This window comes from Rhinolophus sinicus, chromosome X (assembly GCF_036562045.2).
Source record: "Rhinolophus sinicus isolate RSC01 chromosome X, ASM3656204v1, whole genome shotgun sequence".
NCBI classification, from domain to species: domain Eukaryota; kingdom Metazoa; phylum Chordata; class Mammalia; order Chiroptera; family Rhinolophidae; genus Rhinolophus; species Rhinolophus sinicus.
The window spans coordinates 111,363,649-111,388,527 of record NC_133768.1 but is presented as its reverse complement, the minus strand read 5'-3'; the positions used below and the strand labels follow the sequence as shown (position 1 = coordinate 111,388,527).

The following is a 24,879-nucleotide window of genomic DNA, read 5'->3' as shown; positions in this document are numbered from 1 at the left end:
TGTGGATATTTCAAGTTTCATTTTTTTGTTTCCCCTTGGTTATTTGGATGTTGTGTACCTGGCTTTGTCCTAGTGGTTACCTTTAATTTTTTCGACCAACATTCTTCTCTCAATTTTGAGTTTTATGTGATATCTATAAATTTCCCGAATAGAACAAGTCATTAACAAGTTCTAATATTCCTTATTTCCTATTTTGTTTTTAAACAGTTATTTAGTTCTTTCATTTATCAATGGTATATATGAACATAGTTTAAAGCAGGGGTCAGCAAACATTTTCTGTAAAGGTCCAGACAGTAAATATTTGAGGCCATATGGGCTCTGTTGCAGTACTGAACTCGGCTGCTGTGGTGGCACAATATGTAACCATGGACAATATGTAAATGAACGAGAGTGACTGTATGCCAATCACACTTGGTTTACGGACACTGAAATTTGAATCTTATGTAATTTTCACACATCGCAAAATCTTCTGACTTTTTTTCAACCATTTAAAAATGTAAAAACCATTCTTAGCTCACACCTGTACAAAACCAGGCCACAGTTTGCCCACCCCTGGTCCAAAGAGTTCAATGGTTCTACAATGTTTGTGACAAAAAATAGCAATCCCTGGCTTCCATCCACCCAATTGTCCATTCTCCAGAATCAAGTACGTTCCACCCTTTTTTAAAGCTGTTTCTTGGCATTTACCTCCAGTTCTCTAAATAAATTATTTATAGTGCTCTTGCTTTATTTTTTATATTTTAGGAATTATCAAATGACTTCTCACTATAAAGGATGATGATATAGCTCTTTCAGTCCCTACTCCATCCTTTCAGTATGGTATGCAGTGATTTGAGTTAGATCTTTCCTTGGTGTTCACATTACTAAGTCCATGGAAACACTGGTCACAGCTGAGTCATTACTCTGATGATGTTTCCTTTCTCTCCTGACGTTTTGTTTTCCTTAGTTAACACTTGTTTCCCCCAATCCCTGTGTTGTTTGTTCTCTGTGCTATAGGTCGGTACTTCTGCCAACTATCTACGTCTCCTCTCTAGCTGGTTAAAGATGTCTGGCATTTCATTCGTTTCATTTGCTCGGAGCGCTCTTTCCTGGAGCCTTCTGACTTGCCCCCCAGGCCCACTGCCCAGCCGCCAGCCTAGACTCCCCTACCATCATCCTGGAGATTGTATTTGCCTCTCTTTTGGCTTGGGGCCCTTGTTTCATACATTCTATCTCTATTTTTTTCTTAGGTTGCTCTCTGGTTTTGGTGAAACACCTTCTCTAGTAGCTTCCAGAGAAAGAATCCAGAGGTGGTAAACTATTTGAGTACTTCCAAGTTGGAAAATGTCTTTAGTCGAACCTCACAAAACGACAGTTTGAGTGTAGAATTCTAGGTTGGAAAATCATTTTCCTCCCAAATTTGGAAGGCATTAGTTCATTGTGCTCTAGTTCCCAGTGCTTTGCTGAAAAGTTTGAAGACATTCTGACTTACGATTGTTTGAATGTGACCTATTTTTTTTCTCACTGACAGTTATTCTCTCAGCATATTGAAGATATTATTCAACTCTCTTCTGAATTTCATTGATGCCATTGAGAAGTCAGCTCTCAGTCTAAAAGTCATGGTTTTAAAGGTAATCAACTTTTTAAATCTAGCTGCTTTTAAGATCTTGTGTCTATGCGTAGATCAATTTCTGTTCTTCCTGTTTGGGATTTATTGAGCTTCTTTGATTTGTGTCTTTCATCAGTTCTGGAAAGTTCTTAGTAACTGTGTCTTACAATCTCACCACTGCTTCAGTCTGTCTTCTCCTTGTGAGATGGCAATTTGATTTTTCTTTTAGACTTTTCAACTTTACCTTCCATGCCTTCTGTTTTTCAATTTTTTTTAATTTCCTATTTCTTTGTGTCTGTGTGCTGCATTCTAGATGCTTTCTTTAGCTCCGTTTTCCAGTTTACTAATTCTCTCTCCAGCCATTTCTAACCTAGTAAATCCAAATATTGAACATCTAAAAACTTAAAAATTGTGAAATCTGGCATATGTACATTAATGTCCAGAAAACATCAACATACAGTTTAGGAAATAATAATAAGGTGAACATACATTTAACTACTATTCAGGTAAAGCACCCTGGCCTCCACGTCTCTCCCAATCCCCATCCCCTTCTCCCACCCTAGTGGGAGCCACTATCCTAACTTTTTTTTGTTTTGTTTTGTTTTTTAATTAGTTTCAGGTGCACAAGACAAAGCAAAACTTAGACGTTTATCATTTATATCCCTCACACTGTGTGAACCCCCCTCCCCCCATCCACTATCCCTCTGTACGTTCCCAAAACCTCTCACCTTCCCCTTATCCCCACCCCCCCGCCCCTCTAGCAACCCTCTGTTTTTCCTCCATGTTTCCAAAACTGTTTCTGATTAGTTCATTCACTTATTCTTTTCTTTAGATTCCGCATATAAGTGAGATCATATGGTATTTGTCTTTCTCTTTCTGACTTATTTCACTTAACATAATGTTCTCTAGGTCCATCCATGTTGTTGCAAATGGTAAGATTTCTTTCTTCTTTATGGCTGCGTAATACTCCATTGTATAAATGTACCACAGTTTCTTAATCCAGTCATCTACTGATGGGCATTTCGGTTGTTTCCAGGTCTTGGCTATTGTGTATAGTGCTGCAATAAACATAGGAGTGCATAAAGATTTTTGAATTGGAGTTTTGGATTTCTCCGGATAGATACCTAGGAGTGGGATTGCTGGATCATAAGGTAGTTCCATTTTCAGATTTTTGAGATATCTCCAAACTGTTTTCCATAGTGGCTGCACCAATCTGCATTCCCACCAACAGTGCACCAGCGTTCCCTTTTCTCCGCATCCACGCCAGCACTTGTTGTTTGTTGATTTATTGATGATAGCCATCCTGACTGGGGTGAGGTGGTATCTCATTGTGGTTTTATTTGCATTTCTCTAATGGTTAGTGAGGTTGAACATTTCTTCATATGTCTGTTTGCCATCTGTGTGTCCTTTTTAGAAAAATGTCTCTTCATGTCCTCTGCCCATTTTTTAATTGGGTTGTTTGTTTTTTGGAGTTGAGTTGAGTGAGTTTTTATAAATTTGTGATATTAACCCCTTATCAGATATATCATTGGCAAATATCTTTTCCCAATCAGTAGGATCCCTTTTTGTTTTATTGATGGTTTCCTTTGCTGTGAAAAAGCTTTTTAGTTTGATGTAATCCCACATGTTTATTTTTCTCTTACTTCCCTCATGAGAGATATATCAGTAAAAATCTTACTCCGGGTAATGTCTGTGAAGTTTCTTCCTATATTTTCTTCTAGGAATTTTATGGTTTCAGATCTTACATTTAAATCTTTAAGCCATTTTGAATTTATTTTTGTATGTGGTGTAAGGAGGTGATCCAGCTTCATCTTTTTGCATGTGTCTGTCCAAGTTTCCCAGCACCATTTATTGAATAGACTGTCTTTACCCCACCGTACATTCTTGCTTCCATTGTCATAGATTAAATGGCCATATAGGCATGGATTTATTTCTGGACTCTCTATTCTGTTCCATTGATCTATGGGTCTGTTTTTATGCCAGTACCATGCTGTTTTGATTACTGTAGCCTTGTAGTATCCTAACTTTTATGCTACCAATGCACATGCTTTTCTTTATAGCTTTGCTGCCTGTGGATGCATCTCTAAACAACATCATTTTGTTTTGCCTGTTTTTGAACTTGATGTGAATGGAGCCCTATATAGTGTGGGTTCTTCTGTGTTTGGCTTCTTTTGTTCAACATTATGCTTGTTCATTCATGCTTCCAAGGCTCTTGTTCATTTTCATTGCTGTATAGTAGTATACTGTTGCCTGTATTACTGTTCGCTTACACATTCTACTATCAATGGGCAGGTGGATTGTTCCTAGCAGTTAGCTATTGAGAACATTAGTGTAGCTGTCTCCCAAGGACATACCTAGAAATGCAATTGCTGGGCCATTCGGTTTGCATGCCTTCAGCTTTACAATATTTCCAAATGCTTTCCCAAAGTGCTTGTACCAGTTGCTCTCCCATCAGGAGTATTTGAGAGTTTCTGTTGCTCCACATCTCAGTCAATATTTATTATTGTTAGTCTACGTTTTACCAATCTGCTAGATGCATAGTGGTATCACATTGTATTTCTTAAAACTGAGGCATGATTTGCATATAATACACAGAACCAAGCTATCTATTACAATACAATCACTCCTGACTTGTTATTGGGAGAGTGTTTTCAGATAAAAAATGATCGTGAACGCACTTATGGTTCAAAAGTAGAAAGAGAGCAGAGGCTCTACCTGTTCCTACCCCACCGATATCTCCTAGCTCATCACCGTCCACTCTGCCCTGGTCCACTGTGTTCTAGCTATGTTGCTATGGCAATCTTTATTTTAGAGATAAGAAAACTGACCCTCTGAGCAGTTTATTAACTTTCCCAAGGTCCCGGAGTGGTAGTAGAGTCAGGATTTGGACGGGGCTCTGTCTTGAAGGTGCTCTTTCTGTTATCCTTTGCCATGTGAAAGACTCGTTTGTTTGCATCACAATAGAATTTTCTACCCTGGACTATCAGCTCTATGTGAGCAAAGAATGTGTTTGGCTTCTGTACCATGTGACAGGCACTCAGTAAATAGATGTTGAAGGAATGATTGGATGAAGGAACGAGCCTGTTAGGATGCAAAGCTCTCTGCCTACCTCTTCTATCTGCCTAGCAGTAGCAATACAACAAGGCACATGGCCTAATGGGAATGAGTTTATGCCATACTTTACAAGAACAGTTTTTTTAATAGAATGAGGTGCACAGTTGGTAATTCTTAAAAGAGAAGAAGCCAAAGAACAGAAGGGGTAGGTGTGGAGGGGGGGATTCTAGCTGGCTGGGGGTTGTGATGAGGTACACCTATAGAGCAAGGAGTGGATGCTAAAACGGAGGGGAGGGGGCCCAGATGAACTCAACTTTTTCAGTCTGTGTTGGGTCCACCTTGAATGCATAAATCTTGTATATGTGAGTATCTGTGCATACATGTAAGTATTTTTATAGAGTGAAGCAATAATGTGTTCAAATCTCCTACTCATTTTGTGATTTGTTTCCCAATGCAGGGTGAATATACTAAGAGCCCACGTGCAACCCTCCCCTCCAATGTGCCCTTGTGCAGGTCCCTGCATTCCAGCAAGGATGGCCCCAGTGGCCACTCCAGCCTCTCGGATAGGGAGCTGGTTCGGAACTTACAGGATAACATCCAGCATCGCATCCTCTACCTCTCAGAGCAACTGAGAGTGGAGAAGGCCAATCGGGATGAGAACACTGTGGCCTACATCAAGTTGGTATCCAACGCGGACCGGCACCAGGCCCCCCACATCCGGCAGGCCTTTGAGAAGGTGAACCAGCGTGCCTCTGCCACCATCGCCCAGATTGAAAGAAAGCTCCACCAGTGTCACCAGCAGCTGCGGGAGCTGGAGGAGGGCTGCCGGCCCAAGGAACGCAGCCCAGACAACTGCCAGCAGCCCAGTGAGAAGACCCCACTTTCAGAGCCCCACAAACCAGGTGGGGAACACTGCTTGTCCACCAACCTGTCTGACATCGTGAGACACTTCCCTCCGGGGAGTGACTTTCCAGCCTTGCAGCAGAGGAAGTCCTCAGAGACAAAGCGTGTGGCCCAGCAGCGAAACCTGCCGTTGCAGAAGGTGAAGGAAGAGCTGAAAGAAGTAGAGAAGTTACACGCCAGCCTCCAGATGTCCTATCAGAGTCTAAAGGAGAGGTATCTGACAGACCTGCAGGTGTTGGTGGAGTCCCTTCAGGAGGAGAAATGCAAGTGAGATGGAACCCCTTCTGCCACCTTGGCTCTGGGGACAGCCCCCAGGGCCATCCAGAGGAGGGTGATGGGGAGCCGAGGAGAGGGGAAGCAGCTCAGTGTTCCTCTAGACCACTGGGCCCCGCAGTGGAGAGGGCTCATCCCATGTCCCAGGTTGCATACCAGCCTGGCCCTCTGCTGGCAAACAAGGCTCCAGCTCAGGGTCCAGCTCAGGGTCCTGCAGCTGCTGCTCTGAGTGTGGTGGTGGGAGACAGCCAAGGTGGCGGTGAGCCCAGCAGACAGCCATCATCAATTAGGGAGGTGTCCTGCCATCTTGTCTGCTGGGATGGTGTGGAAGGACTGGAGTCACCTCGCCAGCCACAATCCCTTCACTGGTGCTCATGGCTGAGCTGGGGCCCAAGGTCCCGTGTGGGACATTTATTCTGCAAATGACTTCCTTCTGGGGAATGCTTTCTTCCCACTGTGCAGTGGGTCAATTTTATTTTCATCTAAGATAAGACTAGCCCCCACCCAAAGGCAAAGTCAGTCTCTCGAAGGACCCTCTCCATTCCTATTTGGTCACTTCTCAGGGTCCCACCAGCCACCAAGGGTGCCACGCACCCTCCCGTGATCCCTGAAGTCTTTTGACTTCATTAACTCTAATCCGTTCCCTCTAATATACTGAGAAAGGGGTTTTTATTGTGTCCATTTCTGTATTTCTCACACCTAAAGCTGTGCCTGCCATTTAGCAGATACTCAACAAATGTTAAATAAGTGAACAAAAAGGGGGTGGGTGGGTGGGATTCACTTAGATGAGCCCAGATTCACAGCATTTTCATGGAAGTAAGAACTCTGCAGTTCCTTCAGTACCTGCGTGCATGTGGGGAAGAAGCGTGGGGAACAATCCTTTTCTGTTTTCACTGGGAAATCCTTCCCGCACTTACACTGCTTGACAAATCCATAAAGGGCAGTTCAAGAATATGATGGGGCAACCCACTGTCAAGTAAGATAACCAATCAGAATTACAACTTTCTTTTGGAGGTGATTTTCATTGGACACGGCAACCCAATCTAAAATCTTGTGACTCTTAAAGCCCCCTTTGTCGACATAACATTTCCAAGGGTGGATTTGTATAAAAGTAAGACCAGAGCTCAGAGGCGGTTATACACATCCCCACACATTTCTATACTGCCCAGGCCAACCGGACTGTTGTGCTCAGGTGAGCTCTTAACCCCTTAGCAAGTCAGAAGCTGCCAAGTGTGCAGAGGAGCAGGGCAACCTACTTCCCCCCAGACTCTGTGAATCTACAAGTTAGTACTTCTGAGCTAGACCCCCACCACCACCATTGAACTGTGAAATAAACTTTGTGTTCCGCCACTGAGATTTTTCTGGTGGTTGGCTACAGCAGTTAGGTGACCCTGATGAATATACATGAGAAGCAAAAAAAACCCCAAAAAAACAGATCTGTAGGACTCAGATTTACCAAGAGCAATGGAGAAGGGGCTGAAGACGACGTTAGGTGATAACAGTGACAGCAGGGAGCATATAGCGTTGTTCACCTATAGTGTTCAGATGCCCACTTTACAGATGGGGAAACAGAATCTCAGAGAGGTGCAAGCAGGCCACACGGCTAGCAAGTGCAGACCTGAGAGTATGTCAGCCTGGCCTGGCCTGGCTGTGTGGCTTCCTAAGCTAGGTGAGGGGGACACAGGAATTTGTTGCATGTTTAAATATATATGCATTCTTCAAATACTTTTAAAATCCTTTATGTGAGCTAGATGCAGACATGGAAAGGTCATGTTGCATATGTGTTCAAGTCAGTGAAGTGTTACCTGGTCTCCACTCCTGTGTGGTCACCACTCAGGCCCCTGTGATTGTCATGTCTTCTCTGGTGTGTCATGAACTGAACTTTCAAACTGAAAAATCCTATGACACTTCTCACAGGTAAATCTGTGTTCAAGATGGCTTTCTTTTTTATTTGTTAATTGAGATGAAATTCACAAAACTAAAATTATCTGTCTTGAAGTGCATAATGCAGTGACATTTAGTGCATTCACAATACTGTGAAGCCATCACTTCTATCTGGTTCCAGAACATTTTCATCACTCCAGAAGGAGGCCCCATCACTCCCCATTCCTGCCTCCCCCAGTCCCTGGTAACCACCAATCTGCTTTCTGTTTCTATGGATTTGTCTATTCTGACATTTCGTATAAATGGAATCGTACAGGATGTAGTCCTTTGTGTCTGGCTTCTTTCACCCAGTGTAGTTATTTTGAGATTCCTCCAAGTTGTGTGTTGGAGTAGTTCACTCCTTCTTGCTCAGCAGTATTCCATTGTGTGGATGCACTACAGTTTGCTTATCCATTCCTCTGCTGCCAGTTGGGGCTGTTATGAGTAAAGCTGCTATGAACATTCTGGTATAAGTATTTTTGGGAACATATATTTTCATATGTGGAATTGCTGGACTGTAAGGTAGATATATGAGTATGTTGAACTTTTCAAGAAACTGCCAAACTGTTTTCCAATATGGTTACACCATTTTACATTCCCACCAGGAGTGTATGAGCATTCCAGTTGCTCCACACATTTACCAACATTTGGTATGGTCAGTCTTTGAAATTTCAGCCTCTTAAATACAACCACAACTTGGTGGGCCCTAAACTCCAAATTGTGTCACCCTAGCCCAGTTTTCTAAACCTCAACACTATTGACATTTTGGACCAGGTGATTCTGTGTTGTGGGAGCTGTCTTGTGCATTGTAGGATGTCGAGAAGTGTCTCTGGTCTCTACCCACTAGATGCCAGAGACACCCTGGAGGAGTTTCCTAAGCTCTCATAACAAATTACCCCAAACGTGGTGGCCTCATACAACAGAAATGTATTCTCTCACAGTTTTGGAGGTCTGACGTCTGAAATCATCTTTACTTGGCTGAAGTCAGGGTGTCAGCAGGCCACGTTCCCTCTGGAGGTGTGAGGGGAGGATCCACTGCTGGCCTCTTCCAGATTCTGGTGGCTGCCTGGCTCCTTGTGGCAGTATCACTGCAGTCATTAAGGCCAGCATCTTCATGTCTGTCTCTGCTGTGTCTTCACACAGCCTTCTTCTCCGTGTGTAAAAGCTCCTTCTGTCCTTCTCTTACAAGGATATGTGTGATCGCAGTTAGGGCCTGCACGTGCTCAGGAGGAGATCCACTGTCCCCTGCTGCTTGAGTACCCCGCCCCACATCTGTTTCTCCATCTCAGACATCTCCAAGTTGTGGACCATTAGGTTCTAGATCAATTTGCCAAAAGCCAATCCTTAGGTGGAGTCAAGAATATACTGTATTGCAGCACCAATATAGTTTAGGACAATTTGTGTTATGGACGTTGGCCTTCACAGCTTTGGAAGACTTAGGAGGCATTTTGATTGGTCATCATTTTGTCTTCGTAAGAACATTTTCCGGAGTGCTCCATTTGCCTCTGCAACCTTAAGAGCTGGACAGAGAGGGATCCTTGACTAAAAGAGGGACAGGGAGGACAGCCAGGACGGTGCTGCCAGAGGGCGAGGCATCTGGAGGCAGAGAAGGGGGGACTGAGAGAATATCCTTATGAATTAATATCTTCTTACTCAATAATCTGTTCAAGAATACGTTTGAGGATATATTCATACATTCTTATAAATGTAATAATGAAGAATCTATTTGTTGACTTCATATTCGTGAAGAACGTATTCATGAAAATATAGTTGAACATAGTTAATATCTTGAATGTTGTGGCTAGGTCCTTCATGTTCATGGAAAGACAGTCGTGGGGAATCTACTTTTGGGGTGGACATCCTGCCATCTCCCCCTCACTGTGGGCAGTAGGGGCAGAGCAGATACTCATGGAATGTTCCTTGAAACGCTGTTGTGAATTGGCTCTTGACGAAGTGGCTTTCAACATATGAGTGTTCAGCTGCCCGGGGACATCTCCATATGGGCAACAGTCAAGTCCTTGAAACAGGGCCACATGACCTCCTCACTTCACCTTCCCTGTCGGTGCAGCAGCACCATTGGTTATGCTCTTGTGCACGTCAGAGCCATGGTCATCAGCCTGCTCCTTCGTGGCTCTGTTCTCCATAGTGCCCCAGGCAGTGTGTCTGCAGTGCTCTGCGGTCCCTTTCCTCTTCTCCGGTGTCACTGGCCCTGGCTCGGGTCAAGCCTTTCCTGGCTCTTCCCTAAATGACAGTGCTAGATGCCACCCGACATCTATCCTTCCGGCCTGTCCTTCTTGGTGCCAAAATGAGTAACCTCAAAGTTTTCTTTAACTTAGGAAACATTCTAAACCCAGGGAAAATGTAGAGAGTAACAGGATCAACACTATATACCCATTAGCTTTCTCAAATCTTAACATTTACCATTTTGCTTCAAATGTTATTTATTTTTTAAATGTATTATTATTTTTTGAAATTGGGGAATGTTGGGGAACAATGTGTTTTTCCAGGACCCATCAGCTCCGTGTCAAGTCATTGTTTTCAATCTAGTTGTGGAGGGCGCAGCTCGCTGGCCCATGTGGGAATCGAACCGGTGACCTTGGTGTTATGAACACTGCGCTCTAACCGCTGAGCAAACTGGCCATCCCCAAATATATTTTTAAAGTAAAACTTTACAAAATTCACTTCTGCCCACCTGGCTATCCTCATTGGGCACTTACCTTTTCCATGCACGTTTTTATACTTTTACTACTTACGTGCGTAGCCACAAACCACAGGTAGTGATGTTTTGTTTGTGTTTTTTAACAGTTCTACTGAGATATAATTTACATGCCATAAAATGCACTGTTTTAACTGTACATTTCAATGATCTTTAGTAAATTCACTGAGTTGTGCAACCATTACTCCGACACTATATTTGTTTTTTGTTTTAATAATAGCTTTATTGAGATATAATTCACATGCCATAAAATTCATCCATTTAAAGTGTACAATTCAGTGCTTTTTAGTATGTTTGCAAAGTTGTGCAACCATCACTACTGCCTCATTGCAGACCATAGCATCGTCATCACTCCAAAAAGAAACCCGTCCCCATAGGCAGTTGCTCCCCACCTTCCCCCTCCCCCGCCCCCAGCAACCACTATTATGTTACTGTCTCTCTGGATTGGTCTATTCTGGACATTTCATATAAATGGAATCATATACTATGTGGTCTCTTGTAACTGCTCCATCTCTATAACCCACAGATTTTGATGGAATAACTACTGCGTGCCAAACACTGGTGCTGGGAATATGTAAGGAATTTAATAGCATATGAGAGTAATTTAGATTTTGATTTGTACAAATCTTCTGGTCTATCTCTATTTTGGTAAAGCTTTTACAAAAGAGGAATGATATATACCGGTAGGAGATACCTGACTATCAGTGTGGGTGTGGCTGAGGTGCAGACGGGAGGAGGAGGAGGCAGGGTTTGACTAGAGCTTAGGACAAGAGGAGGAAGGCAGAACCCTGAACCCAGGTCTAGTTTTGACGTAGGACAGTCTCCACCAGCATGAGCTCCGGGCGGGGTACTCAGGAGTATTACTTTCTCTTTTGCTCCCAAGACCAGTGTTGCTGGGAGAACTGGTGAATGTCTACCTGCAGGGGCACCTGAATGAGATTTATCATCTCAAACAGCAGCTGGCCTGCACTGAAGAGAAAATGGTCTATCTGTCCTATGAGAGAGCCAAGGAAATGTGGGTGAGTACCTCACGCAGGAGCTTTTGGAGAAGTGGCCAGTGAGAAGGATGCAGGGATGAGAGTCACAAAGGATGAGCTAATCTGTTCTGATACCCTCCAAACCAAGGAAAGAGATGATCCACAGCTGTGCCCCTGCCGAGGGCTCAGTGGCAACTCACACATGTGTTTTACAGCCAGCAGTGCCCCAGCTTTATGTTCATGCCGCGCTTCCCCCCATCCAGTTTAGCTGATCTGGGAAACTGGGGCACTGTGGTTCTCATACTTGAAGGTGCGTCAGAGCCACCTGCAGGGGGTGCTGACGAGTCCCCAGGAGCTGCTGCTGGTGGGGGGAGCACCCGCTGGGAGCCCCTGCTTTTGACCCTGGGGTAGCAAGAAGTGGGTGAAGGACTTCCCTGTCCTGTGACAGAAAGCCTCCCTCTCTCCCACATCCTCGGACCTTACTCGTGTCCTTGGCCAGTGTTCTCATGGCCGGGTTGTGTCTCAGGCCGCACTGGGTCAGGGCCATGTCAGGGGAGACCTTCACTGTTACAGGGAAACACAGGCCCTCCCAGGATATATGTGCTCTGGGTTCTCCACCTCCCTCCTAAATCTTCAGCTCACCAACACTTGCTGCGCACGCCTTAGGAACTCAGGGAAGTGACCTCGCTTCCCTTCTGATCTCTGGCAAGGGCATGTGTTTTTGTCACCCGCAGGATGTCATGGAGACTTTCAAGAGTCGTATATCCAAGCTCGAAACTCTACAGCCAGCGACCCAACTGGAAATGACAGAGAGCCTCCGTAGCCGTCCCCAGTTCCTGTTCCGATTCGGGAACCTGCTCCTTACACTGGCCACCATCCTCCTCGTCTTCATCGCCACTGTGTGCACTGGCCCCTTGCTGCTGGTGAATTCGCACCTGCGCATGTGCACCATTCTCATGCTGATCGGTCTTGGGGTCCTGGCCTGGCAGAAGTGGCATGCCACCCTTGCCCTGCACTGGCAGGCCTGGGTCCCCTCCAGGTGAAGACTGTATTCCAAGGCCTCCAATCCACTATCAGACGGACCTAAAGGGCCTGGGTTTGCTAGGTCCTCCCCCTTCCAGGTGTCAGGGCGCCCAGCCAGTCCTCCCTAGACAGCTACTTCTCAGCTCTCCCTTTTGGATTTCATCAGCCCCAGCCCCAGGAGAGGTGTGCGGACACCCACCTGCCTCACACTTCCCTTTCTCACAATTCATCCATGCCATCTGCAGACACGAGGTTTGGAAACGATTAAAGTCTCTGAAGTGCAGTGCCACTCTCCTTTCTAAACCCCTCACACCCTCTTGCGACTCAGTGACTGAATACTCCGAGGCTCAGGTGCCCCCAAACTTCAGTGGCAGCCTCTGTGACTTGTTTTTGGCAAGAGAAACTACATTTATTTCACAGGGATGGAGAAGAAGGGACGGTGAGGGTGGTAGCCAAAGCCCCGGTGGGTGGGTTGGGGGTTACGTTTTCCGGTAGGAGGCAGATCTTTTTGTTGTTGGGGCCAGGAGCTACTCATGCCGGTGACACCGAAGAGACACATGAGGCCTCCGTTTTGGAGGTGCTGGAGAGTTCAGAGCTATCATCCACTCTCTTCCCAAAAAGCTGCAAGATGCAGTTTCGAAACTGGCAGGACAGAAAGTGTTATTCAGCAAAGCAGGAAGGGCCAGTGTTCCATGCTTATGTAATGCTTGGGGCATTCGGAGGAAGGTGTTCATTAAGTGTCACCTGGATGACTTAACACCTTCTCTTTGACTATTCCAAACCCCACAGAGTGAGTGGAGGAAGGCTCAGGTTGTTCCTTGCACATGGGGATAGTCTATTCCTGACTATTTGGTCATCTATGTCATCTAATTCAGCAGCTGGTGGTAACTACTGTGGGTCACATCGTGTCCCTCCAAAATATGCGTCCATGTCCTAATGCCTCAAGACTGTGAATGTGACCTTATTTGGAAATAGTCTTTGCAGATGTGATTAAGATGTACATTACTATGAGGTCATGCTGAAAGGAATTTGGACACAGACAAAAGGCACAGAGGGAAGTAGGCCATGTGAAGGCGAAGGCAGAGATCAGGGTGACTCGTCTACAAACCGAGGAACAGCAAGTACCCACCAGAAGCTAGGACAGAGGCAGAAACAGATTCTCCCCCAGAGCCCTCAGAAGGAACCAACCCTGCTGACACATTGACCTCAGACTTCTGGCCTCCAAAATTGGGAGACAGTATATTTCTGTTGCTTAAAGCCACCCCATCTGCGGTAGTTTGCTATGGCAGCCTAGGGAACTCACACAGTGACTGAAGATGATGCCAGCTAAGGGGCCTATACACAGAGTGACCTGTCTCCAGAATGTCCGGGAAGAGGCATTTTAGTGTAAGGGAACGTGATTGTCATCTTGTTTCTAGTCCATCAATTTGGGGGCCAGGCTAGGACTAGGTAGACAACAGTCTAGCCACCACCTCATCGCTTTAGCCTAGAGAGTCGTCCGGCAGCAGGGGGTCCCTGCTCTTTGCTACTTGGTCCCTAAAGAGATCTGGGCCCTATTCATTTCTCAGATTATATCTCAGATCATCACTGAGCTAACCACAATACTTTGAGAACCAGACCAGATGCATTTCCTATTGTATTCCAGGCCTATTGTTGACTACCTCCAGCTCCTTCCAGCATCAAAACTCTCAAACATAACAAACCTAATTGTTGAAATCGGTAACATAAGAAATGGGCTGAACAGCAGAATCAACTCAGCTGAACAGCTGGCCGATGAGGCTGAGGAATTCATTTGACACATTCACTCAGCATCTACCTGCTGAGCACCCATTCTGCACCAGACTTGTGTCCTGGGGGGGATCAGCAGTGAATAGAAAGAGCCAAGTTTCCTGTAGTCATGGAGTTCCATTCCAGAAAGTTCTCAGAATGCAACAGGAAGTGATAACAATGTGGAAAGAGTGAAAGAAAGCTTCGAATGCCTCGAAAGGTCCAGAAGTGCAGACAGCTGGGGAGAATGGGAAGAGTCAAGCAAAGACAGGACTTGGTAAGCTAGCCTAGGATTCCGCAGACAAAGCCAGACCTAAAATGAGTCTCATGTACAAGACAGGGAACGGGTCAGGGGAAGAACTGCACTCTGGGTATTGAGGTGCCAGCAGTGGAGTCCTGGGGAATTTGTTGTGGTCCTAGTGAATATTTCAGTGTTACCAAAACAAGGCATGCTGAAGGAACTCCAGAGAGTCAGGACCAGGCTGGAGGGGGCGGAGCCATGGGACACCTGTGAAATGGAGGCTCCAAGAAGAGCCAGTGGGAAGGAACGGACTGGTGAAATGGGAGGTTCCTGAGGGGGTGGTATTTCTGACCCACGAACCTTCCTGGCCACCATCCAGTCACATCACAACTGCACCTTAACGAAGTGGATGTGATGGGCTCAAGGAATAATAAGGCAAATTGCACTTGGGAGATGATGAATCTCAATGGTCACCTGTAACCTGCCGAGAAGTCTAGGAGTCACGGGCAGTTTGCCAGCCCATAATGGCTGCCATCTGGCAAGACCTTGGGCGGGACCACCGTGTGTCCCCCTTGAACTAACCCATGAAGTCATGAAAACCACAGGTCAGTGCAGCAAAGAAGGGCCTCTTTGTGTCCCTGTTGGAGTTCGGGGTTGAAGATGGAAAGATGAAGGTTGAGAGGAGTTGCACCTAGAAACGTAAGACGTGCACACCTACGGTAAATGTAGCCGTGTTCAGGCAATCCTCAGGTGTTTGAACTCTAGGTCAACAGAAGGGGAGAGCACGCAGCACGCAGGCGCTGCAGGCAACGCCCACCCTTAGGCGGAGAACATAAAAGGACCCAGAGGGAGCGCTGCCTGGGGCTGGGTCACGTGCTGTGCCTTCTCTGGTCGTTTTCCCGGGGACAGACAGGACTCCAGGTGGGAGCCATCACGGGGCTCTTCTGGGGTCTTTCCAGTTCGCACCACCGAAGGTGTGACTTACCTGCCGGTTCATAAAGACATAGATAATGGGGTTGTAGATAGTGGCACTTTTGGCAAAGTAGGCTGGCAGGGCGGCCACCAGAGGGTGGAAGGCATAGCCAGGGTGGGCAGCAGCAAAGCATGCGAAGAAGGTATAGGGCCCCCAGCAGAAGCAGTATGCCAGGATCATCACGACCACCATGCGCGTCACCTCCTTCTCTGCCTTCTGGGTGGACTCGGATTCTTTCTGCTGCTTTGCCACCTGGGGGAGACAGAGAGTTGTGCCAGGGGACAGTGAGTGGGAGTCTCTCAGCTCTCTGTATCTGAGGGGACTCCGTGTTCCTATTACTTGGGCAGCAAGTCCGGGAGGCAGTGAGAGGTGAGTGGTCCAGGGATGGGGAGTCGTGGGAAGGAGATGGGTCCACCCGTGGGAAGGGGATGGGTCCACCCCGGCCAGCCAGCAGCCAGCTCCCACCTGAGTGAGTGCACGCCTGGCCCAGGGTGGCGTCTCGGGAGCTGTGCAGACTTTGAGGTAGCAGCTGGGCCTGGCTAAGATGGCCCAGAGCCGGGGCCTTCCAAGCTCTTGGCTTAGCTTGGCTCCCGTTAGGAGTTGGAGAAGCAGCTAAGGAGGCTGTTCTTGGCCTCACCTGGTCCGTTATCAGCGTGTCCCCTCCTGTGCTCAGGTCTGAGGGGCTGGGCAGGAAAAGACTCAGAGGCTGGCCACTGCCTGCTGAGGGCAGGAACTGACGGCATGCAGCTGAGTGGACGTGAGGGACACGTTCTGGAGCCTGGGCTCCACAACCCAGAGGTAACATGGCCCAAGCCATGGTTGGACACGTGTGGGAACCAGCTACGTTAGTTCTGATTCCTGACCACTGACAGAGTCGGGGGAGGAAGAAAGGGGCAAATCGCAGGCTGAAGGCAGTGAGGGGAGGGGAGCTTATCTTGAGGCTCCAGCCTCCACTTTAGGGAGAGCTTATTAGCACATGCTGATCGGATTGTGGACACAAGCAGCTTCATATAGGTAAGGCACCACCCCAAAGGGCCTTCAACCACCTGTGCCAAGCAGGATCCCAACAGGAACAGATGGCACATCCAGATCAAGCTAATTGTAGCTTAGTTGATTGATAAAGGGACAGCTTATGATGTTCAGGGGACCACAAGGGGAGTGCAAAGCTCTAAGCACCCCAGGACCCAATTTCAACCTCCTGTCTCTCTCTGATTTCCTACAAGGGCCCCCAGTGGTAGCTCAGCATGCGGGGGTGAGATGCAGGGGGCACTGGCTGTGTACGGGATCAGCTGCCCAGGGAGGAGGGTGGGGAGAGTGCGCCTGGGGGGCCGCTGGCACCTATGAATCCACTCCTTAGCCTGCCCACCGGCCCATGAAGGAACAAGGGCCCTCTGCTGGCAGCCTTTTAAAAATACCCCTTGATTTGAGGGTTTCACTTGCAGATCTGGCTGCCCGGGGAACTGTCCTGAGTCAGGAGTAATGCAGCTCTGCTCCCTTATTGGGCCTCTCCATGGGGAGAGGGCGGGGGCAGTGCCTTCCCATCCTATAGGAACAAGGACAAGGGATTCAGGGCTGTAACTGCAGCCCTAAAGAAACTGCTTGAGTCACGTCTGGCTTTGGGGCAAGAGAGTGGGTTGGGTGATTCTCAGTCCCTACCCAGACCTCCCTGGCCCTCCAGAACCTACCAGCCGGGGGTACGGCCAGGAGGGCATGGAGACTTACTGCTCGGATGGCCAGCCATACTTGCAGGTAGCAGAGCACAATGATGCTGAGTGGGATGATACAGCATGTGATCATGAGGACAATCATGTACGACTGCACCCCAGGGTACGAGCTGCCGCTGAACACGTCTGGGCCGCAGGAAGTCTTCAGGCCATGGGGCCAGTACCTGGAGAGAAGGGCTGGCAGCCTATCCTGGTGCAGGCAGGTCAACCTGGGCCCCACCACCACCCCAGCTCAGGCATGCCGCTGACTTAGGTAGGGTTGTGGCGGTTTTTTTGGTTTTTAATTGAGGTGAAATTCACATGACATGAACTGACCATTTTTAAAGTGAACAATTCAGTGGCACTTAGTACAGTCATCACCACTATCTGGTTCCAGAACATTTTCATCCCCTCAATCATACCCCTCTTTTACAAGAGAAGGGTAAGGCATCCTCTTGCCTTCTAAGAACACGTGTGAATATCCAAATCATTTTTCTGGGGTCAACTAGCTCAGCCCATGGCCTGAGGTTGTCGGTGTTTTCTCCATGTGTTTCCATGAGCAGCTCGCACTTGGGAGAAACAGACATTTCCAGAGGCTTGGAGACCACGGGGCCCATTTCCATGTTGCAGCCAGCCAGATTCACACATTCATAGACCCTGTATGCTCCAAGGGTTCTCAGGGAGAGTCAGGTCCATCCTCACCTTATTCATGGGGCCCCGGAGGCCCAGAGACAGAAAGCAATTTGCAAATGGAATCACAAATCGGACCCTCCCCTCTCCGTCCTAACAAACTACCTTCCTGGCCCCCTGGCCTCCTTACCTGCTCCAACCAAAGATGGGCGGGGCAGTCCACACGGCAGACCAGACCCAGGAGAAGGCGATGCCTGTGATGGCCAGCTTGGTGTCAAATCGCATGTTGCCAAAGGGCTTACAGACCACCAGCCACCTCTCCCAAGAAATGATGGCCAGGGACCAGAGACCCGTGATGCCTGCAGGGGAGAGCCAACAGACGACGGCTTTGAGCCTCCCTCCCACATCACTTCTTCCCTCCAAACTTGCTGACGGTTCTCCACATGAAGAGGCATCTCCCCCGCCAACTACCTGCAAAACGTCATTCTCCAAAGAGTGTTTTCAGGTGCAGGGAGCACTGAGTCTCTTGGTCCATTTCTTTTTCTAACACCTGCTTTCCAGTCCTCCCCCATTTGGCCTCTCCTTGCCCCCTCTCATTCAGCCTCTTCGTCCATCTCGCTTCCCCTCTTTTACTTGGCCACCAGCCTGTCCTCTGATGCCATTGAGGCAACCCCCCAATGGCCATGTACACACCAGCATGACCACTGCTATGGTCCCAGCCAAGAGCTGTGCCCCTTCTGCATTCCTTAGGCACTTGGAACCCGGTCCCTGATTTCCCACCACCTATCACCATTTGGTAGGCGGGGACAGCGTCTCCCGTCCTGCTTAGTCTCTGGAGGTCTATGCGCAGAATTCCGGGCTCCATGAACTGGGGAGGGAAGAACGACATCTTTGTTTCCACTCACCTCTATTGGCATTTCCTTCCAGTACGGGTGTGACAGCATTAGCAGTGCCTGTGACTCGGTCACTCTACAGAGGTGGCAGACAATTCCCAATATCACTATGTTCGTTACCACTTTGAAATTTCAGTGGCTGTCAGGCCCGATCCAGTTATTTGATATTTTAATGAAGAATGATGTCACTAATACTTCTAAAAAATACTCTAATACTATTTATTGAATTATAATATAATTAAGTTGAGTATTATAATTTTAATACTAATACTTTAAACAAAGGACTGTTGTTAATTACTGTTTAATACGTCGATAATTATATTTCAATATCGTTGACTTCCTTTGTAATCCTATGGATCTCATTGTGCACATTTGCAAACATTCTTCTGAGAAGGGGTCCATAGGCTTCCCCAGAGGACCAACGGGCATCCATGGCACAAAAACAGGGGCAGAAGTGCTGGCTGCTCGGCAGCTGGGCGACCCAGGAATGGACCGCAAGCAGAACCAGAGATAGCCGTGAATGTGGACACAGAGGCCACTCAGGGAGTGGCCATTCAACTGCCACTGAGGTGCACGGAGCAGTGTGTTCATTTAAATCTTCCTTCCTGAGTCCTGCCCCCATATTGCAGATGGGAAAATGGAGGAGGAACAGAGCAGGTAATTTAGTGGAGATCATACCACTAGTAATTCAAATCTGGGGGCAGGTTCCTCCCTCCCCAGACCCCTCCTATCTATCCTAGTGTCTCTTTCTTTTTCTACGTATATTGTCCACCTCCTGAGAATCTGAATTGGAGATCAGTTTAGGTGGCAATGAGACAAGCCCAAGTTAGATGTGGGAGCTAGGGACCCAGACGTGCCAGGTGGCCCTGCGAAAGTTGAAAAATGGGACAGAAGCTGCAAGCCTTGGCTGGTTTGACAGCCGGGGGCCTGGAGACAGGCTGCACATGCCGAGTGTTATGGCCCTTGGGCTCCCTGTCTTCTTGGGTGTACACTGAGCTATAAACCTGCCGCCCTCTGTTCTCTCAGGGGGACATAGTGCAAGGGTTCCTGGAGGGGACCTCAGCCTCATCAGGCCTGCTTGTCCTGCTCTGTTTCGTGGGCCCCTGAGAGAGAAACCTGGCCTCCTGGCAACCACCTCGCCTCACCAGGTACCCAACTGGCGACAGATCCAGTTCCTACTCTAGCCTCCTCGCCACTCCTACCGATATGGCTTTGGCTCCCTCCCTCCCTCCCTCAGCCTCCTTTCCACTTTCCAGCCTCCTCTTGGGTCTACCCCTCCAGTCTCCTCCGCCCCAACTAAAGTTCCCACTCCTGAGTGTGTCATCCCAGACCTGCCCGCCATTGTCTGCTCAGCGGTGGCTCGTTGTTCACCAGTCCTCTGCCCACCCGACCACTGACCGAGCCCAGCTGTCCTCAGCTTCTCAGCACCAGCCTCCTTCTCACGCTGCCGACTCAAGATGCAGCTCCTCCATCGCGCCCCCAGGACAAGGTCCTCTGAGAGGGCAGGTGGCACTGTGTAGTCCCTCTCTGGCTCAGGGCCCCCTGTCCTCAAGATGGGAGCACCTTGGGGCTCGGCCCTGTGTGTGGAATCCTGTATGCCTGGTGCCCAGCACAATGCCCACACACGGGTTCTTCTCAGCCAATGTCCATCTGGGTGGAGCCGTGGCCCACAGAGCTGTTAGTGACGGGGCTGTGGAAAGGGGTGTGGGAATTGCTTCTTTCCCTGGGAAAATCCAACACAGGTGAGCTGAAAGGGAACGTGTCCCTAATTTGGGTGGGCGTTCTGTTTGGGGTGCCCAGAGCCCTCCCCTCCTACCTTGTGCTGGGGTCCCCTGGCTCTATATCTGTTTCCTCGTATGCCAGCTGCATGGCCCCAAACGGGCTGTCCCCGAGCAGAGCCCATCTCAGAGCAGGTACTCAGGGTGTGTGGGACTGCAAGTCCACACACCTACATGATGACCCTGGCCCAGCTTCCCCTGTGGGTCTGTCTCCCTTCCAATGTGTACTTTGCATGTGCATTGCAGGCACACCTGGGGTGGGGGTGTCATGTGAGTGTCTCCTTCACGTACAGCAGGCTGGGTCTTCCCCGAGCCCGGGCCCTTGGCTGGCTTACCACACAGGGAGACAGTGTAGCCCTCCACGACACACAGAGGGTGGCCCAGCACAAAGTAGCCATAGATCTGGTTCACAACGCTGATGGAGCTGGCAATGATGGTCTCTACCAGGTCAGCAACTGCCAAGTTCACCAGGATCCAGTTCAGAGGGTGGCGTAGCTTCTTGAACCTCATGGTGGCCACTAACACAAGCCCATTAGTGAACACCGATGCAATGACTACAAAGACCATCCAGGTGCTGGTGAGGTGGTACACCCATCTGGGAGCGATGTGGTAGTTGGGACCTGCAAAAGGGCCTGGGGCCAGGAGGTACAGAGTAGGCAGCAGCATCACTCACCTGTACAGCTACGCCCATCCCACCCCTCCCCGCCCTGTCAGAGCCTCCCCTCAACCCCCCCCCCCAGTCTCCTGCGCACTGCCTTTGCAACTGGTTCTTTGCCTCTAGCTTTGCCCATCTGCAAGCAACCTGTCTCAGGACAGAGGCCATGGCTTGCTGGACACCTGCAGGGACATCCTTGAAGTTAACAAAGGGGAACGCTTCAGCATCTCTGCTGGCTGTCGCTCCCTCCTAGGATTCACCACCCCCAGTATGCTGGGCCAGCCCCATGGAGTGCTGTGGGCAGGTTTCTGCTCCCATGAACCCCCTGCACCCCCTGCACTGCTTCCCATGCACACTCCACGTCTTTCTGTAGCTGGATCTCCGCTCTCGCTCTCCCCTGTTACTGGGTCCTCTTTCCTTCCATACCATAAAGCCTGGTTCAGGTGCCCTTGGCTTCTGGAAGTCTTTCCAGATTCCCCAGCTGAGTCAACTTGGCCCCTTGAGACTACCATGACGCACCTCTATGACGTTCTAGTATGTATTGGAGTTACTCAAAAGGTGCAGAGGCTTAGCGTGAGAACAGCAACTGGAACAGGGAGGTGTTTGGAACACTCCAACTTGCAGGCAAATGCAAGAGGCCAGAGCAGTTTCAAAATGAGGCAGCCTGAGTGTCCTTCCCAGACGGTCCATGGAGTCCAGATTGGACAGGGTGGGGACAAGGGCTGTGCATGGCTGTGAGGGGACAGCAGCACTACGAATGTGGAAGGCCAGAGAGAAGGGACACTGGAGCAGGTGTCCCAATCCGCCCCTCCCTCCTGAAAGCTCTGGGACTCATTTCTGGAAAAATATGAGCATGACAAAGGTATCACAGTGAACACCCAGGCAAAGAACCACAGGGAGGGAGGGAATCAGATGTGGGGGCAGGCAGAGAAACAAGATTTCTTCCAATATACCTTGTTTTTCTAGATTTTAGTTGGAAGCCCTATAAATATTTTATTACACAATTATAAAACAAAATCAAATTTTAAAAAGCAATCCCTGAAAACAAAAAAATGAAACAAAATGGACCCAAATGCATTGCCACTTGGTGGCATAAGCACACAGAGAAGGATGATTCTAAGGGCCTTGAAAAGAGACTAGCTTGAGTAGGTGAACCGAGTGGCATATACCCTACAGATAAAAAGACCTGTACAAATGTTACATTTTTGGAAATCATATTGTTGGCAGTTGTGTTAGTGTCATATTACGAGACCATTGTGAGTGTGTGGCGAATAAAGCAAATGATTAATTAGATGATATTCAAATTCTGATTCTACTCAAAGCCCTCGAGACCACGATTCTTGGTAGGAGAGAAAGGACACACAGAGGTCAAACCCCATTGGCTCCACTGAGGAGCCAAGTCGTTATTTTGAAATGGGAGAGGAACAGAGGAAGAATCAAGCATTTCTCCCACCTTTTCCATACACACTACCCCCGGGGAACCCAATAGTGGATGAGGGCAATTTCTCTTTATCTGTTAGTCCAGCTAACAGATGAGGACAGTCAGAATGCTATTTTTGCAATTCCCAGTGGTTTAATGGGTCCTGACATTGGGCTTCAGCAGCTGCCAACACCCCAGAAAAAGGGACACCCTCCGGATGGCACGGTCTTGCCAAAACACCCGAAAAACCCAGCCGGCCTCCCAGCAGACCTTCCAATCAACTGCTTGAGAACATGGGAAGACGTCAGCAGAGTCTGAGGTGGGTGAGTCCAGGAACAAATGACTCATTTTCTTTGACACAGAAATTGTAAGGAGATCGAGGAGGAACCTCTAAATTCAAAGAGGATGAAAAGACATATCGATCAATGGGAACATGTGGGCCTTATGTGAGCCCGACTCAAGCAAACTGAAAAAAATGTTTAAATGTTGAGTGTTTGATGCTATCTTTTAGGTGTGATAATGGCATTGTGGTTATGTTTTCTAAAAAGACCTTTTCCCTTAGACATGCATACTGAAGATTAAAAGAGGAAGTGGTGTGATGACTTGGATCTGCCACTAGAAATCAGGAGGAAGGGTAAGTAGAGAGGGTTACAGATGAAATAAGACAAGTGGGATCAAATATATGGTGATGGAAGGAGAACTGACTCTGGGTGGTGAACACACAATGGGATTTATAGATGATGTAATACAGAATTGTACACCTGAAATCTATGTAATTTTACTAACAATTGTCACCCCAATAAATTAAAAATAAATAAATAAATAAATAAATAAAAAGTGAAAAGAAAAAAAAAGAAAAGAAGACAAGAGATCCATACTCGGGGCTTCCTTATACTCTTCCCTCTACTCTGGTAGATACTTGAATTTTGTGGGAAAAATTCACAAAAAGGAATCTTGAGCATTAAAGAAGCCCCAGAGGCCCCCAGGGAGAGCATTGTTTCATCTCCTTCATGGCTATTCTGGGGTGCAAACAGGTCAACACGAACTTCAGGGTTCTCAGCCAGTCTGGCCGTGACCCCTGTTGCTGATCACTGCCCGACCTTGAAGAATCCACAGCACATGAGATGTTCTTGAAGGAGCCAATGGTCTTTGGTTTGGAAGAGGCACCTGGGGAGGCGGCCAGGGGCTGGCGATCACTAGTGTCCTCAGCTCTTTGAATGGCTCACATGCAAAGCTTTTGGACTGGGCCACTCCCAGGGCAGAACTCTAGCTGCCTTAACAGTTTTCAGTTTCTGTTGGGCCCGAGCCCTCTCTTGGCATGGGCCAGCTCAAAGCAGAAAGGCGACCCTGGGAGCCGAGCAGGCTTCTTCCACCGGAATCTGCAGCCTAAGACTGTGGGCCCTGGCTCGGAGTTGGGAAGATGACCACTACAGTCTCTTCTGACCCTAAGGTTCTAGAAGTCACTCACCCCCCTCCTCAAGCCTCCTGCTCCTGGTGTTTGCCTCCTTTTGGTTTCAAGACATGTAAAGATGCGTCAGACCCAGCTCCTTCCCCAGCAGTGTGGGGCCACAAGGCAAGAGTAATGAACTTTCCTCAGACAGCGATGCTCAAAGGGTCTGGGAAGCCTCTGTGGTTAGAAAGTGCATATTTGATATGCTGGTGTCCATTTCTATTCAGAAAGGAAAGTCCCATTCATGTCATCATAAAGCTAAGGGAGAAGACCCTCTCGGCTGGTGACAATGTGCAGAAAACAGACTCCCCCATGGCCCCTTGGGCCTGGTGTCCCAGGGGGCCGCTCCAGCCAGCACGACCCAGCCTCTCTGGCACCTGCTATCTCACCTCTGGTGGTGTTGCTGTTGGTGTAGGTGAAGATGCTCCCCTGGGTGCTGTCCTCAAAGCTGGCCTGCGGCTGCCCTCCTGAAAGCCTTTGGGGGTCCCACCGCTGGGCCATGGCTCCAGAAAACCCTGCCTCTGATGCCTGCCAGCCCTGATGCCATCTGGGGGTCACAGTAATTTATACAAGCCTGCGGGATCAGCCTCCTCACCTTAAAAGCTCCCAAACCCTTTACCATCTGATCTCTTAATTGGGCCCTGGACTTAGACCTCCTTGTCCCCCACCCCCGCCTCCTGGCTCCTCAGACAAGCCCAGGAGGGCGGCTCAGAGGGATTTGCTTGGGACCAAACTCAGAGATCCCAGCTTTCTGAGGTGGCGGCGGGAGCTGCTGTGGCCTCTTGCTCCTGTTTATGTGTTCTCTGTTCCCTTCTACTGTCCAGCTCCCACTCTTAGGTCAGGCGGGCCCAAGGGTCAGGATTTTCAGATTGGGGTATGGGTGAGGAAGCAGCCTTTCCCATGTGATTCACC

At 48.4% G+C, this 24,879-nt stretch overlaps 2 protein-coding genes across 2 annotated transcripts; one reads left to right on the top strand and one right to left on the bottom strand.

Annotated features, from left to right (window-relative positions):
• Positions 1-1,598: 1,598 nt before the first annotated feature.
• On the top strand, positions 1,599-12,602 carry TEX28 (testis expressed 28). Its single transcript, XM_019755100.2, has 4 exons — positions 1,599-1,610; positions 5,100-5,812; positions 11,341-11,476; positions 12,169-12,602. Exons 1-4 carry the CDS (start codon positions 1,599-1,601, stop codon positions 12,475-12,477), a joined length of 1,170 nt encoding a protein of 389 aa, XP_019610659.2. The 3' UTR covers positions 12,478-12,602.
• A 386-nt stretch (positions 12,603-12,988) lies between these two features.
• LOC109460066 (long-wave-sensitive opsin 1) lies at positions 12,989-24,468 on the bottom strand. The gene is made up of 6 exons (XM_019755096.2): positions 24,357-24,468; positions 20,778-21,074; positions 17,962-18,130; positions 17,161-17,326; positions 15,451-15,690; positions 12,989-13,099 (listed from the first exon to the last, which is right to left on the bottom strand). The coding sequence occupies exons 1-6, from the start codon at positions 24,466-24,468 to the stop codon at positions 12,989-12,991; spliced, it is 1,095 nt and encodes a 364-aa protein (XP_019610655.2).
• Between the last annotated feature and the right edge of the window lie 411 nt (positions 24,469-24,879).

What these genes read in the sequence shown, in the direction of transcription:
- TEX28 (XM_019755100.2), top strand. An exon ending in CTTCAGGAGGAGAAATGCAA is followed by an intron (nt 5,813 to 11,340) that starts GTGAGATGGAAC and finishes TTTGCTCCCAAG; the next exon opens with ACCAGTGTTGCTGGGAGAAC. An exon ending in AGAGAGCCAAGGAAATGTGG is followed by an intron (nt 11,477 to 12,168) that starts GTGAGTACCTCA and finishes TGTCACCCGCAG; the next exon opens with GATGTCATGGAGACTTTCAA.
- LOC109460066 (XM_019755096.2), bottom strand. Translation starts at nt 24,468, where the DNA reads ATGGCCCAGCGGTGGGACCCCCAAAGGCTTTCAGGAGGGCAGCCGCAG. An exon ending in CCCATCTTTGGTTGGAGCAG is followed by an intron (nt 17,327 to 17,961) that starts GTAAGGAGGCCA and finishes CCTTCTCTCCAG; the next exon opens with GTACTGGCCCCATGGCCTGA. An exon ending in ATGTCTTTATGAACCGGCAG is followed by an intron (nt 13,100 to 15,450) that starts GTAAGTCACACC and finishes CTGTCCTGCCAG; the next exon opens with TTTCGAAACTGCATCTTGCA.